This window comes from Colletotrichum fructicola, assembly GCF_000319635.2.
Source record: "Colletotrichum fructicola Nara gc5 chromosome Unknown KSG_Nara_v1_contig09, whole genome shotgun sequence".
NCBI classification, from domain to species: domain Eukaryota; kingdom Fungi; phylum Ascomycota; class Sordariomycetes; order Glomerellales; family Glomerellaceae; genus Colletotrichum; species Colletotrichum fructicola.
In genome coordinates this window covers 3,830,874-3,849,033 of record NW_027094059.1, presented here as the reverse complement: position 1 = coordinate 3,849,033, position 18,160 = coordinate 3,830,874, and the positions used below count along the sequence as shown (strand labels likewise).

At 53.4% G+C, this 18,160-nt stretch overlaps 7 protein-coding genes across 7 annotated transcripts; 3 read left to right on the top strand and 4 right to left on the bottom strand.

Annotated features, from left to right (window-relative positions):
• Positions 1 to 7: 7 nt before the first annotated feature.
• On the top strand, positions 8 to 843 carry CGGC5_v015431 (uncharacterized protein; the record flags this gene model as incomplete). The annotated part of the gene is made up of 2 exons (XM_032024117.1): positions 8 to 284; positions 332 to 843. 2 exons carry the CDS (start codon positions 8 to 10, stop codon positions 841 to 843), a joined length of 789 nt encoding a protein of 262 aa, XP_031879152.1.
• Positions 844 to 1,126: 283 nt separating this feature from the next.
• Positions 1,127 to 2,728, bottom strand: CGGC5_v015430 (SAM50-like protein; the record flags this gene model as incomplete). The annotated part of the gene is made up of 2 exons (XM_066153262.1): positions 1,127 to 2,541; positions 2,587 to 2,728. The coding sequence occupies 2 exons, from the start codon at positions 2,726 to 2,728 to the stop codon at positions 1,127 to 1,129; spliced, it is 1,557 nt and encodes a 518-aa protein (XP_066007533.1).
• Positions 2,729 to 3,578: 850 nt separating this feature from the next.
• UBC6 (Ubiquitin-conjugating enzyme E2 6) lies at positions 3,579 to 4,481 on the top strand (the record flags this gene model as incomplete). The annotated part of the gene is made up of 3 exons (XM_032024119.1): positions 3,579 to 3,608; positions 3,668 to 3,747; positions 3,797 to 4,481. The coding sequence occupies 3 exons, from the start codon at positions 3,579 to 3,581 to the stop codon at positions 4,479 to 4,481; spliced, it is 795 nt and encodes a 264-aa protein (XP_031879164.1).
• Positions 4,482 to 7,294: 2,813 nt separating this feature from the next.
• On the top strand, positions 7,295 to 9,281 carry CGGC5_v015428 (putative MFS-type transporter; the record flags this gene model as incomplete). Its single annotated transcript, XM_032024120.1, has 6 exons — positions 7,295 to 7,465; positions 7,516 to 7,537; positions 7,588 to 7,644; positions 7,693 to 8,337; positions 8,386 to 8,977; positions 9,029 to 9,281. The coding sequence occupies 6 exons, from the start codon at positions 7,295 to 7,297 to the stop codon at positions 9,279 to 9,281; spliced, it is 1,740 nt and encodes a 579-aa protein (XP_031879150.1).
• A 154-nt stretch (positions 9,282 to 9,435) lies between these two features.
• On the bottom strand, positions 9,436 to 11,751 carry CGGC5_v015427 (Heterokaryon incompatibility protein 6, OR allele; the record flags this gene model as incomplete). Its single annotated transcript, XM_032024121.2, has 4 exons — positions 9,436 to 9,450; positions 9,527 to 9,615; positions 9,684 to 11,150; positions 11,226 to 11,751. 4 exons carry the CDS (start codon positions 11,749 to 11,751, stop codon positions 9,436 to 9,438), a joined length of 2,097 nt encoding a protein of 698 aa, XP_031879156.2.
• Positions 11,752 to 14,581: 2,830 nt separating this feature from the next.
• CGGC5_v015426 (uncharacterized protein) lies at positions 14,582 to 15,403 on the bottom strand (the record flags this gene model as incomplete). The annotated part of the gene is made up of 2 exons (XM_032024122.1): positions 14,582 to 15,054; positions 15,115 to 15,403. 2 exons carry the CDS (start codon positions 15,401 to 15,403, stop codon positions 14,582 to 14,584), a joined length of 762 nt encoding a protein of 253 aa, XP_031879182.1.
• Positions 15,404 to 16,144: 741 nt separating this feature from the next.
• Positions 16,145 to 16,850, bottom strand: CGGC5_v015425 (uncharacterized protein; the record flags this gene model as incomplete). The annotated part of the gene is made up of 3 exons (XM_066153261.1): positions 16,145 to 16,373; positions 16,438 to 16,596; positions 16,843 to 16,850. 3 exons carry the CDS (start codon positions 16,848 to 16,850, stop codon positions 16,145 to 16,147), a joined length of 396 nt encoding a protein of 131 aa, XP_066007378.1.
• Between the last annotated feature and the right edge of the window lie 1,310 nt (positions 16,851 to 18,160).

Sequence of the window (18,160 nt, the reverse complement as noted above, 5' to 3'; positions counted from 1 at the left end):
TGTGAATATGCACCGGTCCGCCCTCAGACTTGTCGCGCTTCTGACGTTGGTGGCATCAGCCACTGGCGAAACTTGCTACTTCCCAGATGGCTCGGTTGACCAGGGCGGCATTGAATGCCCCAAAATCGGAGACAATGCCGTGGTCGCGTGCTGTCGCAAGTCCAACCACTACTGCCTCGATAACGGACTCTGTCTGGAGCCGAATGCGTGGACGATGTACCGGAACTCCTGCACAGACAAGAACTTTCGAGCGGCCGGATGCCCCAAGATTTGCCGCGATGCTGGTAGGTTTTCCCTTTGCAGAACCATGGCTCTAGGCTGACTTATTCAGCACTGAGCGGACATACCGGTGTCAACTACTGCTTCCAGGATGCCATCTGGACATGTCGCGGACGGAACGATTGCGACAAGGGAAACTTTACGATGCCGAGTCCTAGAGGGAGGATGTTGATCAACGCAGCGTTGGAATCCGATCTCGGAATCGCGGCGGCGACGAGCGCCGGGCCCAGCGGTACATCCATCGCCGTGTGCTCGAAGACTTCGGAGGCCAGCAACGGAATCTCAACTGGAGCGGCGGCAGGCATAGGGGTTGGCGTTGGACTTCCGCTGGCTATTGCGGTTGTGGCGCTGACGGTCTTGCTTCTGCGAGAGAAGAAGAAGTCGAGAGCTGCGGGAGTAGATGGGATGACAACTGCGGGAGGTTCTGAATCATCACCCGCGCCGGTATGGGCCAAGCACGAATATCCTGGAGGCTTTGCGCAAGCAAACCAGCCTGGATATGGGCAGCAGCCGACAACGGAACTTCCTCCGGACCCGACGGTTCGGCATGAGCTTCCCCAGTAGTGGACGATATGATGGCAGGTCTAGATAGGACCCATGAGTAAAGTACATAGCTTGGTGCCTCCAATCCCGAGTAACTAGACGAGAGAAACAATGGAGATGAGGCTTCTATATGTACATAAAATGGAGGGGTAGACAACAGCTTTGAACATTGAACTTTGAAGCATTGATTTTCGAGAGTTTCTATGGTATTTACTTTTCTTCCTCTATTCGTCCTTCACCAGCCCCTCTCGCCCCGCCAGCCATAGCCCCGTCCATGCCCACACCCGCCCTCGCCGTCTTGCATCTACAAGAAGTTGATACCGACGCCAACCTGAAGGCCCTTAGTGCCTTGCTCGCCCTTACGGAGCACCATAGGCAAGCTGAAGTTCAGTTCGAATCGAGCAACAGGATGGGCATAGACCAGACCGACACCGACGGCGGTCGACGGCAAGCCCGTGGTCAGGTCGTTGAGGGCATTGTACATGCTACCCGCGACGCTTCGGGTGCTGAGGCCAGCGGCCTTCTTCTCGCCGTCGCCCTTGGTCTTGTTCTTCAACGCCACCAGCCTGCCACCGTTGGCGAAGACCTGGAAGCGAAGAGCAGAGTCAGCGCCCTTGTAGGGCAGGGGGAAGAGCATGTTCACGCTTCCGGCAGCAAAGAGGTCTCCGCCGACAGAGTTCGAGCCGTCGTGGGGACCGAGACCACCAAAGTGGAACCCGCGGACGTCGGTAGGGCCGCCGAGCTGGAACCTGTCGTTGATGCGGCTGGGCTGGGCCTTTCCTTCGGAGGCGAAACCGAGAGGAAGAGGGTAGAGCATGCCGAAGCGGAGGCCTCCTCCGATGGAGATACCGGAACGGCCCTTGATGCCGGGAAGAGGGATGGGGACGGCGCCACCGATCTCGCACTCGCTCTTGGAGAAGGCAACGTCTCCGGCGAGAGGACCAACACCGGCAAGCTCGAAGACGGACTTAAGTAGGTAGCCGCTTTGAGGCAGTTGCGCATTGTCTCTCTCATCGCGCGAGTATGTATGCTTGATGGAGCTCTTAACGGAGTCGCCGGCGTCGGCGCGGACAGAGGGGCTCGCGTTGTCACCAAGGCCAGTAACCTGACGCCAGACACCAGAGTACTCGAGCGAGTGCACACTCTTGCCAGACAGCCAGGAGAAGCGGAGGTTGCCTCCCTTGACAGCCTCTTGGTGGGCAGCCCATGCCTTGTCTGTGGTAGATGCCAGTGCCTCCAGAGAAATCCTGGTGTCGGGGTTGCTGTTGACAGGAGCACTCAGGTTCGCGCTGTAAGCGGACCGAGTCTTGTTTCCAGCACTCGCATTGACGGTGAGCTGCTCGGCGCCGCCAAAGATGTTGCGCCAGAGCACGGAGGTGTAGACGGAGCCTTCGCTGTTTCCTACATCGGTGCCGGCATTGATCTTGTATCGGGAGAGCTCCTTGACAACAATGTCGACGTCGACGTCGGTAGGGGTGGAGGAGGGGTCGGCGGGGTCGGATCCGTTGATGTGAACCTTGGGATCGGGGTGGAAGATACCCAGTCTCTCGAGCTTGCCCTTGGCATCACCCAGGCGGGCAGCGACTTCGCCGAGGGTCGAGGAGCTGTTGGCCTCGGCGGTCAGGAGGGGCTCGAAGATGGGGTCGAGGAAGCCGCGTCGGGTGTTGGAAGCGCCGTGGACCTGGAGACGGTTGATGGTCATGGGCTGGGAGTTCTGCTCTGCAAGCTGAGATGCGCATTAGCATGGGTGATTGGCAGCATAACGGGCCGGGTCAGTCCTTGCCAGAGCCTGGAATCTCTTAATCTTGGCCTCCTCCTGCAGGTTCTCGAAGGCGGCAGAGGACTCGGCCTCCTTGCGGAGAGCGTCAGGCCCGGCCTTGAGCTTGTCGGTCGGGTTAGACGCCATCGTAGCGGGCTGTGGTGACGATGTAAGGTGGGCTGGAGGGACAGTCGGCAGGCTTCGGGTTGAAATTCGAGATGCAACGGCGGAGCACGGGCGCCGGGCCCAATTGAAAGGACCTGGAAGGGACACTGGACTGGACCCGACCTGCACCAACTGTGAACGCGGGCCGGGAATACGCGACAGGGGGCTGTCTGATTGGCTGGTGTGGCTTGTGATGGGTCCAAGAGGTCGCGCCACACCTTGGAGCTCAAGCCACGTCTCGCAGCCACACAGGTAGACGCTTGGACCCTGTACCCGCAGGCTGTTGGTGGAAATTCTGTGGCTGAGGCACTCGCGTGCACACTGCGCGGTGACATAATGAGTGGAGCGTTGCCAGCTGGAGGCCGGAGTCACCGCGCCGCTCCTCCGCTGCTTGCACAGGTAGACCGTATCTGTATCCGTACACTGCAGCCAAGGTAGGTACGTACCTACCCTATGCGCCTGTGCCTGTCACAGCCTCGCCGCATTCCCCAACTTGTCCACTGTCCGCTGTCCGCTGCTGAGTGTTTCCGATCCTCCGTCCTTCAACCACCCGCTTCCATTTCCATCCAGCTCCAGCCCAACCGCAAAGCCCAGCAGACCTCTCCCACAGGCTCAGCTGCGCGGCTACTCAACTTCTCCTCTATTCTTCAGTCTGTGCATTTTATTTTCCCACATTCTTTTTCACCCGCTGGTCTTCCTTCACAGAGACCGCCCGCCAGGCCTTTGAGGCGTACGTCCCTGATTACGTCGTGGTCCGTCATCGTCATCTCAATACTCCTCTCGCTCGCCCCCAAACCGGATCACTAGGATTTCGCTCCGCACATCTTCAGCCATGGCAGCCAGCAGAGCCGCACAGAAGCGTGTATGTCTTCTCTTCCCCTCCCTCACCACGTTGCATCAGCACTGACAGCCGCCCTGCAGTTGACGCGCGAGTACAAGACCATCTCCGAGAACCCTCCGCCATACATCGAGGCCCATCCCTCCGACTCAAATATCCTTGAGTATGCTCTCTCATGCTAGTCTCACACACTCCTCCTAACCGGTTACTAGGTGGCACTACATCATCACCGGCCCCGAAAACACCCCGTATCATGGCGGCCAGTACTGGGGAACTCTCGTGTTCCCTCCAAACTACCCCTTCGCCCCCCCAGCGATCCGAATGCACACCCCATCCGGCCGATTCCAACCATCCACACGACTTTGCCTCTCCATCTCCGACTTCCATCCCAAATCCTTCAACCCCGCGTGGGAAGTCTCCACCATTCTTATCGGCCTGCTTTCTTTCATGACGAGCGAAGAGATGACTACGGGTTCCGTTTCGAGCACTGAGGCTGAACGCAAGATGCTGGCGTTGCGTACAAAATGGTGGAACTCTACCGGTGGTGGTTCCCATACCAAGTCCAACACACAAAAAGGCAACGTCAAGGCCGGCGATGGCGGCGCCAAATTCCGCGGCGAATGGCCCGAAGTCGACAAGGCGAACTGGGACTGGATGAAGGAGAATAAGATCGACTTCGCGACAGGGAACAAGATCGGCGGCCCAGCAGGGGCCTCGTGTGGGCCCCAGCTCGGTATTGGAGCTGGCAGCGGCCACCAGGCCCAGGCTGTCGTCGATGCCGTCGTCCAGCAGCGTGACGCCGGCCGCGGCTGGCTCAACCAAAATAAGCTCCTCGTCGCAGGCGGTCTCATTTTCTTCTACGTCCTCCTGGCCCGAGTGCTGGGTAGCGATAGCTGATTACTAGATGGCTTCGCATCGTTCAACACAGAAAATCAAGCAGGGTCGGCCTGATGTCGCCGATGGATAATAAATACAGTGCGCATGGAATGACACGGCTGAGCATGGCGTTTTTGGGCTTTTTCCGGCGACGGACACCGACGACGACACCGGCGATGGACACCGGTGACGGACCAGAGTGATACACACACAAACACAAAGAGTCTTACTAATAGAGGACTGAGACGGTTGAATGGGTTGGCAAAACGCGTATGACGAATGTATTCTAGATTCGACAGTGGAAATACCTCCTGGGAATATCAATTGCAACACTCACTCTTGAAATGACTTTCGTGGCGATACTAGCCGTGTGGCATGATGGTTCATTGGCTGCATGGGCTTAGCCAAGTGGCGTCTGATCTGCGTCGGCAACATTCTTCTCATCTGCCGTGGCTTTGTTCTGCACGACCAGATGATCATTGGAGCGAGAAAAGCCGCTTAATAAGAGAGTAAGTCGAATTCGATGTTGGTTCGACGTTGCATTTCCATAAAGCTTTGCCGTCGTATCTCGACAGTGCCAATATTCCTTATGTTGCTTATTTATAATTAGAGATAAAGGCGAAACTAGGTCCAGTCATTTACGACACAATGTACGATCAATTCGTGCCCCAGCATGTATCTCTCAAAGCTCCAGACCTCCACGTTCGCCGAAAAGTGCCGGAAAGTGGACGCCGGGCAGAGAACGGATGAGCCGACGGCCAGGTATCATCCGAAGGAAACATCAGACACGACATACTGAGCGCCGGCTGGCGACGATCACGAAGGGTGTCGGCTGTTCAGTGGTCTTGGCAAACGTTGGCAGGGAAACTGACTGCCCGGGAAATGTGAAGAAGACTGGCTTTCTGGTAAGCCGAAACGTGATATTCACCGGCATGAAGTCATGGCAGAGCAGGAGAAACACCAGACGGCGGATGTGGGATGAAAAGCTAGCGGTATATAGAGATGAGTTGAAAGTGATCGCCGGCTGACGAAAACCATTGGCACATCCACTGTCCAACAAGCACATCGCATGTAACCCTGATAGCGTCTTGGCGGGTTGGAATAGCGCGGCTGATATTGCGTAAAGCATTCATACTTTTGTCCTCTGTGCATACTCGACTATGCAGCACATGGAATGCGTAACAGCTAGCCCACGTCGTTGCAGCGTTGTCCGTGCGTGGGCATCGTTGAAGAAGAAACTCGTGGTCGAGAACACGCTTGTGTTTGCGATGAGGCACTCGGACCGGGGGGTTCTGTAACAGGGTGTGGTGCCATGTTCATGCGGCGAGTCAAGGTGTCCTGGGGCCCCCTCGAGAGTGTCATCCAACTGACCCAACCAGTGGTTGGTCTCGTGGCTGGGTGCAACGTTCTTTTCGTCTCAACCGCATTTCATCAAGAAAGAAACTTGGTCTGAAGTCTAGCGGTGCCGTGCAATGGGATTTGGACTGCTGTGATCTAGCGCGCGGTTGTTTACGAAATCCAACGCCCGGAGCTCTGACACCTGAAGAAACTTATCCCGTCTTCCGGGGAAGCAGATGCCGACTCTCTCGGTGATTGTAGGTCATCGACCGTTGGACAAGAGGTCTCTATTAGGTTTGTGTTCTTTTCTAAATTCGGCGCAGCGCTAGGGGCGCTCTCTAGATTGACCCAGATCCTGCAGCGGGTCGATGCAAGGGACACACATCCATTGCGTACCTTACATACGGCCCCATACGTAGGGCATACCAAGCATGTACGAAGTAGTAATTGAATTTCGAATAGTTTTCTCTGGAAAAAGGGGGCACTTTCAAGACATCGAATGACGACTAAGCAAGGGTCTCTTGCGCGCGCGAACGGCGATCAAACCAACAACATTCCCACCCCAGACTTGTCTCCCTCACAAAGGATTCTCCATCACTTTGACTTAGCCTCCCCCGCTGCCGCAAAAGCGTCCCGAACCCTACAGAACGCATCAACATTCTCTGCAAAACGACAATGTTCTACCCTGTAACAAAAACCCCATCATGAGGTGGGAAAAAAGGAGGAGGAGGGTAGGGATGCAAGAAGACCCAAGAAATCGTCCTATCTCCCCGGCCCGTCCAACCCTCTTGCAGGGCGTAGCGTCCAACTGCCGAATGCAGCACAACGGCCCACCCCCTTGCGCTCGAGCAGACGAAGCTTAAACACCCCGGTTCCTGGTCTCGTCTCGCGGCGACGAACGTTTGTCAAGCAGAAACATGTCACGGTCGCTGGCTGAGCCGGGGGCACGCTGGAGGAGACTGACATCCCACGCAGGTGAAGAACCGTTATGTGCTGGGGATCATTGAGGATGAGTTTCGAGCTGGTGCCGGGCGGGATGTGGAGGGCTGGGCAAACTCCACCGGGAACAGACGTCGAAGAAGCAAGAAGAAGACATCGTGGTACTTTCGCCGAACAGTCGCATGTAGCCTAATCGTCGTCCTCGCGGCTGTTCCTGAGATTGACGGTTCGCCTGATGGGACGTTTCCAAGGTACCTAGACCACTCGGGGGCAAGCCTCCGATTCGACAACATCGCCTTTGGCCCTGGGCAAACGATACGCACGGCTGCCTGCCTCCGTCTCGCCTCTTCCCTTTTCTCCCCTTCCCCTGTATGTGTCCATTCTTCTTAGGCTTTTCCGGATCTGCTGCAGGGGGCGGCGGCGGCGCGTTGAATGGTATAAGGCTGCGTTAGCGTCCCGCCGACTTCCCACGACCTCAGAAGGGAGGGTCCTTCTCTTATTCTTTTGGAGGGCTGGGATTGCGCGACTTCTCTCCATCGACGGTACAAGCGGACAATATGGCGTCGAACACGAACTGGCCGCTCCAGGAAGAGCAGGCCGCTCGGAAGCAGACGTCGACCGTCGGTGTGTCAGAGTTTGATGATGCGGATAGTGTGTTGGAGAAGAACGAGACGCTGGTCGTCGGTACGACAAATCTCTATGAGAATGGGCAGTTGAGGTTGATTCCTGTGAGTGCTGCGTGTTGTTCTCCGTCGAATGGTGGCTGACTCCTTCTCAGATGCCAACGCCCGATCCCAAGGGTGAGAAACTCCATTCTTCGTTGAATGTCAACGACAGCTAATCGTCGTAGATCCATTGAACCTTCCTGCTTGGCGCAAGTGGACAGCCATCGGTTGTCTGTGCTTTTGTAAGTCTTGAACACCAAGATACAGACCAGCCTACTTACTGTATCCAGTTGGCGCCCTCGCCCTCTCAGCAGAGGTTGTCATCGGTGGTCTCCTCCCCATCTTCATCCTCGAATACTCCGGCGTCGATCCCCATGTCATCAACACCTTCGACTTCAAGAAGGCAAGCGGTGGCAGCGGCCTCAACATCAACCCCATGTCCGTTGTCCCGGCCGGCGTCAAACCCGCCTCTCTCGAAGAGGTCTCGCTGCTGGCCACCATGCCCCTACTGGCGAACGGTATCGCGAGTTACTTCCTCGTGCCAACATCCATCTGGATCGGTCGCCGACCCGTTCTCCTGTTCGCCGCTACCTCTGCCTGGGCTGGTGGTCTGTTTGCCGCGTTCAGCACCAGTCTGCACCAGCATCTACTTGCGAGAGCGCTGATGGGTCTGGGTGCTGGCGCCGTGGAGGCGTTGATCCCCCTGATTGTTCAGGATATGGTCTTTATCCACCAGAGGAACAAGGCAATGTCGGCCGTTGTCTCTAGTCAGGGTATCATCATCATTGGGTTGGGAGTTGCGGCCCCTTGGGTGTCTGCCAACTACACCTGGAGGTGGATGTACTACATCACCTCGGGCTTGGGCATCTTGGCATGGGCTCTTCTCATCGCCTTCCTACCCGAGACTAGGTGGACCAGGTCTCAGGCGGAACTCAGTATGTTGGCTTTTCCACTGGTGCTCACTAGATGCTAACTATATCCAGGTGGCCAGAAGATCTTCCCCCTTGCCCCTGGCCAAAACCGACCCGAGCTCGACTTCACGACCTTCACCCCGCGCACGACCTGGACCAACATCGGCGTCTTCCAGAACGGCTTCGAGTTCAAGCGCGCCGCAAAGTCCATGTTCGACGCCCTCCGCTCCACCTACTTCCCCGCGATCATCTGGGCTGTCCTCGCCAACAGCATCATGATCGTCAACAACCAGGCCGCGCAGCAGATCACGCCATTCGCGCTGCTTGCTCAGGGCTGGGAGTTCCAGTGGACTGGTCTCACCGTGCTACCCTTCTTCCTGGCCTCCGCGCTGGTGTATGTCTTTGGTGGTCCGGTGGCTGACAAGATGTCCAACGCGGTGACGAGGTGGAATGGTGGTAGTCGTGAGCCGGAGCATCACCTCGCCAACCTTGTTTTGCCGCTTGTCACTGGTGTGGCGGGATGCTTTATATTCGGAACGGCGGGTGAGAGGAACTTCCACTGGAGCGTTCTCCTCGTAGGCTCGTTCTTGATCGTCTTTTCGTTCCTTATGACCATGACCATCCTCAGCGTTTTCATTGTGGAAAGCTACCCACAGTGGGCAGGGTAAGTCATGATTGTGACGCACCTCTGAGAATCTTTGCTAATGTATAACAGGCCGGTGCTCGTTAACGTCTCGTCCCTGCGCATCGTCATCGCATTCTTCCTAGCCTCAAAAGCCACGATCTGGATCGCGGAGAAGGGACCCATCCAAACTTTTGCCCTCTACGCGGAGACCATCATCGTTCTGTCCCTGGGTCTGCCAGTCCTGTATTTCTGGGGCAAGAAGATGCGGCAGTGGACAGCTGGCAGTGTCAAGACCAAGCCAAGCGAGAAGGAGAAGGCGTTTGACGACGGTGCCTCTGTTTGAGGTCGGTAATGGTAATGATGTGATACCCCTTGGGGACGACTGCTTGGCTCGAAGCATGACGTGTAGTCCGGATAATATAGACCGAATTCTGAATAATCAATCCTGTCGCTACCGAACGCTGGAGATATCTTCCCAGCTTGTGATACCTATTTGGTCACTGCCATCCGATCTGATACCTCACGTCAGCTGGGCGAAGACCTTCAATATCCTGTTCTATCTCACTACTCTCTCTGTGGCTTTCTTACTTTAATCTTCGTTACTATCCTCATCCTCCGTCTTGTCACCGTTACTCTGGTCCTCCTCGCCGGTCTCGTCGTCTTCCCCGTCATCCTTCCTATCGAAAGGGTCATCGGGTCTTGTAAGTTGTTGATACAGCACTGTCCAGAAGGTCACTGAGAGCACCTTCCGTCTTTACGACCGCCGGAGAGTGAAGCTGATAGTGCGGTCCGCAAGGATGCAGGACCGAAGGGGACGAGGCCTGATAGAACTTGACAACACTGTCTCCCACGCAAACACGCCCCTGGGCGTAGCCTATAATGTCGGAGTCCGCAATGAAGACTGCCTTGTTTATAGAAAGACCCTGAATTGTTCTGTAAAATCCTGTTGCAGAGCCCAGCAGGCGGAAGACAGATCCCGGCCTCGCATCTTCAGGCGTCGAACGGATGACGTACTCCGGGCCTTGATGTAGGGACAACACCACATCTATTGCTGCGTCAATGTCCGAGTCGACGAAAGCGAGCACTTTGGGGTGTCTTTGATGCTCGTTGAGTGCCTTCTGAAGCTTTTCCCTGGCTTGGGAGAAGATATACCGACGGTTCTCCTCGCAACCTGGGAGTGTGGATTTGAAGAGAGTATGCAGGTCCTTGAACCCTCTTTTGAAGCCCTCCTTGGGTTGGTTCGGGCTGTAAGTCAGCAATAACCAGCAGAATGCTAGAAGACAGGCTTCGGCATGCTCAGCATTGTCGCATTCGGCGTAGATGCGCCTGAAGAACCTGATCCGTTCTGCGCCATGCCGCTTTAGTGTAAGTTCGTATTCAACGGATAGCCGCTGCGCAGCCAAGATGTCCTTTTCAATAAGCGCTCTGTCGCGGTCGTCAAAAACCGTCTCGATCACACCAAGTGTTTGGCCTTGCAGAACAATGCCGTCGTCACCAGTGAACTTGATTTCGTAGCTCTGTCCATCCACCGGCCCTTCCCAGTGAGTTGTAGTCTCTCGGTCTGCAGAGTCCAGGGGAACGCCTCCTAGCTCGATCAAAACATCGTCGAACCATCTATAGTCGTCGCTCCAGTCAGGAACCCAGGATGGCAGACCACTCTGGCGGTTTCCACTCCACACATTATCCAGCGGCCATAGGGTGTTCTCGTGCCGTATGATAGCCTTCGTTGCTTCCGTGTATATCTTGGCCACTGATTGTGTATAATCGGGACTTGGGAATGACTGTCCGAGTCTCTGAGAAATGCCGTAGAGCCCGAAGATCTTGTCTTTTGGGTTGGTGGCATGCCGAATTCTGGCATGTTGTACAAGGCTCGACAACTTCCCCTCCTCATTTGCTCCAGCCAATTCGGACTGGCTCCGTTGAATTTCCTGGTCATTGGTGCTGCCAGAAATATCTCGAAAATCCGAATAGGCGTAAAAGCAATTAACAAAGTTCCTCACCCCTTTGCTAGACAGAGAGAATATAGCCTCCATAAGCTCCAAAGCTTGGCAGAAGGTGTCCCAGGCAATTACCTGTTTCCCGCAAAGTATGGTAGCATGGGTGGCAAGAAGAAGCTCTTGGAGAGTCCACATTCTCTCGAACCAGGGCCGTCCAAGAACGTCCTCAATTATCTCGCGAATCGTTTGAGCATCTGATGTCCCCCATCTAGTATCTGACATAATATGAGCATGCATTGTTCTGGAATGAAGAGGATAGATCATGGGGCAAGAAATCAACTTGAACTGACCACATTGGTTCATGAACTTGGTGCAAAACTCGGTTCGAAAGTCTTCCCAAGAATCGTCTCGCAGCAGATATAAACGTTTCAGATGAAGAAAGAATGCATCCGTTTTAGCGTCGCCATTTCCCAACCAGACAAGGACGTCTTCAGCGACTTGGTAGATATCGCCCATCATCGCAACCTGAGTATTACGCTCCTGGACTCCACCAGGAGTCTGGTCAATGCAAATGCTATCGACCCATAGGTTACGGTCCTCGGAGGCTCTCCTCAGATGCCTTAGTGCCGCATCGCAGTTGGCGGTGATGGGCAAGATCAACGCCCCGAGCTGGAGATAATGTGACGAGCTCGGTGGGCCCCACACGTACGACAAGGCTTCAAAGTGATGTGAAGCTTCTATCACGGAATTTCGAGAGATCTGAATGCCAAATTCAATCAGTGATCCGGAGAGAACTTCACCGGCTTTATATGCGGGGTGGAGGACTAGGAGCCTGGTCCGTCGAGGGCCACTTAGTTGGGTGTGTTGATATGACATTATGAGCCATGCAAGCAAATTCTAACGGTCTCATTAGCGAAGATGTTGGTGTCTCGAGAAAGGAACACCGGAGATGGCGCAAAATCAGAGAGAGAAATCCATGCATAGGTACTAAGTGTTGAAATGTGGAATCCCACTTTTTGAGGGGTGCTGCAGAACTCACTAGCTGCATTGCCAGCCTGCTCACGCTACCCCTATCAGCCGCAAGTAAGCCCATTCAGCTACGGCATAGCCTCTCATCTCCGCCTGATACATCTTCAGGTCTCTGATTGTCTCAGTTGCATCCATGGATATTATCAACAGCTTTACTAGTGCTGCGCATCCTACCAAAAACCGCTTCCAGTCAACAGCTCACGGATATCACGACAATTGTGTGCATACCTTATAGACAACGAAGTTTTAACAACTTTACTAAGACTGATATAACGAAAGTGCTGACATGCTCTTTAGTTTATATGTGAAGCAAAATCTTCCTTGAATACTGTGAATATTTCGTCCAATGCCAACGTCTTGAGTGAACACCCACAAGGAACGATGTGGATGCAGGATGATTTGAATCAAAGCACGGAGGGTTACATTCAAGCCTACAGACTCGTTTTGCCAACTGTATCAAGTATATCAGTCAGGATGCTGGCGATATTTAACTACCCTAGGAGCTTTACTAGCCGAGCAGTGCTCCCTGTACCTTTAACAGTGGTGTGCTTAATACTTCTATAATGATAATGTAGTAAAGAAAACGATAGAAACAACGATACTAATAATGAAGATAAACTACGATGATGAATGATGATAACAACGATTAACGACGACGATTGACGACGACGATTGACGACGACGACAGACGACGACGACAACTACAACGATAACGGCAGTCAGCGTCTATATAAGCGATATCAAGGAATAATAGGGGGATTAGTAAGATACACGGATTACACACGTGTGTATGGGCACTGCCCGGTTAGCAAAACTCTTGACTAGCAGTCGTTCCCCGCGCGAATGATTGGGTCCACAGCGAAGTAGTAGCAATACTGTTCAAGAGAGATGAGCCGAAACTCATTCCATACTCCTGTTGATATTCTATCGCTCCATTCAAATTTCTGCGGCGTTTGAGGGTGAACTTAATTCGGTAAGGTTTCCAGCAGCAAATCTTCCCCTGCCTGTGATTTCGCACATTTCACATGCCATCTTGTCAAGATGATGCCCGTCCAACGGATCTAGGTTCACTTGACGGGAAGTCTCTATAGGGTGTTAGTAGCAGGATATATAAGTAGGTTTCTGCTTTCTGTAACTTATCAATCGTCGCGTTTCCCTCCTTCTCTCGGACGATCCATGTCTGGCACAATACAGCGTCACCTTACAATAAGGAATCTTTCGCACCGTCTCTGAGATACGCTTGCCTTCTGATCAATGGACGACGATACATATGAACAGCTGCTAGATGAGGCAGAGGCAGATGGATTACTGAAAGTCATACACGTGGCCCATCAGCCCTTCAACTCAAAGAGCTGGAAATCCATCCCCGTGGGGCTGGCCATCGTTCTCGCCAGTGACCCTGTTCTTGCGAGCGGCAAAAATGCAATTTGGATGGCCAGACTGGTCGTTAAAACCGGGAATATCGTCGGTCTGATGAAGGGCGGATTTCATTGGTCCCCCAAAAATGTTCACTCAGAGGCTTCGCACTTCGACATGAAAGTCAACGACCATGAATTGTCACAGTACAAGCAAGAAGTTTCACGCACGTTTTATCTATCCGACACCCGGACTCCAGTTTCCTGGACAGCGAAACTTGAAGTTGCTGCCAACAAGCAAAGCGACCTAGCAAGATTCAAGGTAAATGATTTGGAACTAGACCAAATTGAGAAAGCTGAGGCCTGGAACACCAACGGCCAGCTCATCTGCCACTACTGTCGGCATGATCAGAACAACAATTTTAATGCTATCTATGACGACTTGCCACTTGAGGGCTGGTGGCCGTGGCCAAAGCAGAATGAACAAGCGGTTGGAATTCGACGCACGAGGCAAGTTGGCAAATCTGTCGATACTCCCAAGGTCAAAAGAGGCATGTCTAAGTCGATCGAGATGATGTATATTTAAGGGGAAGTATTGCTATCTAGGCGGTGTTAGTTAGCTACCCGGGCAGTGTCCACTACAAACGCGGGTAATCTATATATCCTACTGAGACCCCATTATCGCCCGTACTAAACCGACTGAATTTACTGCTGTCGTCGCTATCGTTATTGTCGTCGCTATCACTGTCGTCGTCGTTGTCGCCGTCGCCGTCGTCCATCGCCGTCGTCTTATATCGCCATATCGAAAAACTAGTTGCGCTACGAATAGATTCAAAGGGGACATTGGCCGGATAGCCAACGAAGACTACACGGTTAGCAAAACTCTCAACGGGACGTCATCAAGAAAATATAATGGTGGTATTTGTGGAGTAAGAATCAATCAAGTACTTATTTAGAAACAAGAAAGAGTGCTGGCCAAGCCATTGCTTAGTGCGATGGAGTAGAATTATTTATATTTCACCTCGGGGGTGGATTCGTCGCTGGCAAGAAACAGTTCGACACCCATTAATAACTTGAAACATGCCCGAAGCCAGAACGGAAGACAACAGGAAGCAGGGGGACGATGAAAGCTAGAGGTAACGATGATAAGACGAATGATGGAAAAGGCAGCAGTAAATGTAACGACTTGGGCCAGATGGCACAGCAAGAAAACTCGCTGAGTTGTCCATCTTCCTATGTTATAATAAACGAAAAGGTGATCTCTCTGAAGCATTCCCGACTTTTGCTTCACCTTCCAACTCTTCACCTTGCCCTCTGCTAAATCATTGAGGGAGCTCGTGTCTCGCCTGAAGAGTCGCTGTAGGCAGTTCAGGAGAGACGGCGTTACCGTGCTGTCCCGGAGCCCAAGGGGGCGGTGGGCCGTCCTTGGGATCAGGACTTGAAAACGCCCCCATCGGGGTCGCAGCCTCGGCGGCTTTGACCTTCTTCCTCTCGCGCACGAGCAAGAAGCTGAGAACCACAACGGTGATGGCGAGAGGCACGCCGACCCCAACCCCGATGCCAGCTGCAGCACCCGCAGAGATTCCATTGTTCAGTTCGGTTCGCGCTGACGACGATGGAGTACTAGAGCTCGTGGCTGTTGCTGTAATTCCGAGATCCGACTCGACGGCAGTGTTCAACATGATTTTGCCAGGCTGCTCGATGGTAAAGTTCGCCTGAAGGCATTCGTTCGGTTGGCCACACGCGTAAACCGCGGGGGGTTCACAGCCCCAAAGACCAATATGTCTGCCAGGGTCTGTTACATTCATGAGTTAGCGAGTAGTGGATATAATATTGCCATAACGATCTGCTATACCTGCGCCGGAAATCTCAGATCTGTCGCAGTATTTTGGGCATCCTTCTGCTCCAAACTTTGAGTCGGTGCAAGCGCCACGATACAGGGTGTCATCGTCTGGGTCCATGCAAAGGCCATTTGTCAGGCAATAATGGTTATCGAAGCAGCAGGCTGCCGCTGCTTTGCCTCGAGGTGTAGGACACGGCTTCGCTGCGGTGTTGGCTATACCGTTAGGCCAGTAGCATGTTGTAGTTTGGCCGGCTATTTCGATGGCCAAGCTGAGGACACTGAGAATCTTGCATATTTGCATCGTGCTAAGTCAGGAGAGAAGTTTAGACAAGGGAACAGGCGACTGCGACCCTGCGTGAAACGAGGCCGGGTGCAACAAGTCTTATTAGTACACTACACTGTTCGTCTCAGCCTGATTGGGTCATGTGTGTAACTCTACATAGCTCGGGAAGATGGGAAGCCGCATGCAGTCGGAAAGTTGTCACTTCCGCATGAGTTGCACGAATCAAATCTTCAGAAACGGCACGAAAACAGTGATTCCGATGGCTCGAAGGCTGCGGCGTTGGCGATGATTTCATATAATGAAGGATTCGAGGCGGCATGCAGCTTTACAGCATATGCCAGAGGCCATCCTACAATGCGGGACCTCTGCCAACACACCAGGCTGCGAGTCTCTAAGGCAATAGATCTTCACAATATTACCGGTATGCTGACAATTGCGTGTGGACTTCATGTAGCCAAGCAGCCGAAAGCCCCACACCGGTGACTTTCGGAAAGCCATCTTGGGTTGGATCGACTCTCACGAGCAGTACACGATGCCCGATTAGTAGATAATTGCAGAGAGCGCGTAAAATTACCATGGAAAGAGACGACCAGCAGGCTGGCGGGCTTTTTGACCAATCCTCCTCAATGTTATCTGGAATTAAAGTTAACTAACACAATCTCTATCAACATCGCGGTGAGTTCGATGACGCCAATTGACTGACCCTTTGATAGGTATGTGTTATGGGTGATTGAATTGCGTACCAAGGTTTGTCGATGCTCAAACCAAGTCATTCATCTTCAATATAACGGCCCATCCAACGCCAACTAAGCTGAGCGCGGTGAAACCAGCCGGGCTCATTTCACCGTAGAACCCCACGTGGCACCTGCCAACCTTCAATGCCAGTATCATATACGGCCGCGGCTCCCAAAACCATGACCCTATCAGTCCAAGTCCAAACTTCAGTTTTCTACCCACCTCGCCGGTTATTTGGGATACAGGCAGATTGCTGCCCAGCAATGATCGTTAGCCACGTTCGCTTTGCGACACTGCTGGAGAGAGACCACACGGACTGATTGTTCCCGGGACGGGATTCCGACTGTGCGAGGAGCGCTTGGTCCTGGGCTTGTCCCGCCGTTGGACTGGGAACGGTGGCAGCGGCTGTGGCCGCATGCGCGGCTTGGTTGGCTACGGGAGAGTTGTGGCTGCGAGGCAGCCGGTAGTTAGTTTCTCTAATGCTTGACGTTAGCAAAGACAAGGAATAGCAAGAGTGAAGTACGACAGCGACGGGAACAGAGATGGGGACAGAGACGGGAATGACGCGCTAGGTAGCGGCCATGAGGGCAATTCATAGTGATTAGAGAATTTGCGCTCGAGATAACTCAAGCTGACCACATGCAAATGCAGTGATAGCAGTGATTGCCACTGCAAGAGAGGATTGGGATCGGAGAGGAAGGACATAAAGATGGAACACTTACGAGGACATTCTGGTGGCTGCGACAGTGGGTTGACGATGCTGATTGATTTGATGAGCCAAATTGAGCCTCGAGGGCACTGCGGAGGCTTTTCAACATGTTTTTGTTGCTACTGGAGGTAGCCCTATCCACCGCAGGATTAGAGTTTGAAAGCCACCACCCTCAAGGTAAGTTCTGCGCCATGAAGGCCAGCTGAAAGTAGGACATCCTCGTGCTCGTTTCGCCATCTTAGATCGAATTATCCTCACGTGTGAGAAAATCACGATGGCAGAGTCCCCCAGTCCGATGCCAAAATTTTGCGAAGCAGTAGGAGTAACTTAATAGATATCCTACTACTCTTTTTTAAGTAGTAATTTTACTTTTGTTGAAGCCCCAAAAGTTTCTTGCATCAGGTATGTCGCTTGCTGGCCGCTAAGTCTTCGTGATGTGCGCAACAACAACATAGAGGCCGAGCATCACGTCATGCTTGCCGCCGACACCCGGCCCCACTATCGGATCCGGGTTGAGATGGAACGGGCCGAAGGAACGGGGGTCAATCGGCGAATGAATTAGATAAGCGAGGTGATGTCTTGGTCCCAGTGATTCCTGCAGGTCCCCACTAAAAGCACTGCTGATGTAATCCGGCACTGGAAGCGAGCGGTCGAAGGTTCCCCTGGTCGCGAGCCAAAAAGTAGCTTGTCCGTAGCGTACCGGCTGCCCTGTGGCTGGCACGATGGTGGTTTATTTTTGTCGCCTTTGCGGTCTGTGAATTGCGCTGGAATACCGCTAGAGGGACTTTAGCTACGCCGCACCAACAATGCAAGGACGGGACCTGCGGCGGGAGTGTTGTTTGTTCCGTCATCGACAGAGGGATAAACAAGCAAGCGGTCATGTCATGATGTGCTGCTCCTATCCTATTAACGTATTTTATTGAGTTACGAAATTTGGTCAGGTGAGAAAGGGGTCGAATAGGAGAGGCAGCGATGCAATTGCCCGTTGATGCCCATAGCATCAGGCGACAGAAAGTGCCCAGAGCAGGAGCAGGGTCGACATTCTGGCCTGCCCGCCGACACGGAGCTGGGCAGTACGTACCGGCGCAACGGGGAGGAATGGAGCGAGCTCCCCTCTTTCTCTGCCTGACTTGGCCCAATGAGATGCCAGGGTTGGCAAGCTTCGTTGGGTACGTACCGGCGCATGGCAGCGCAGCGCACCGCGCACCGTCCTTTCTTTCTTTTTTTGCGGGGGTAAAATTTGTGAGGCAGCCCCGATTTTTTGTCATCATCGGATTGTCCCAACTTTTTTTTTTTTTTTTTTTCTTTTTTTCTTCGTGAGAGCAGGAGCA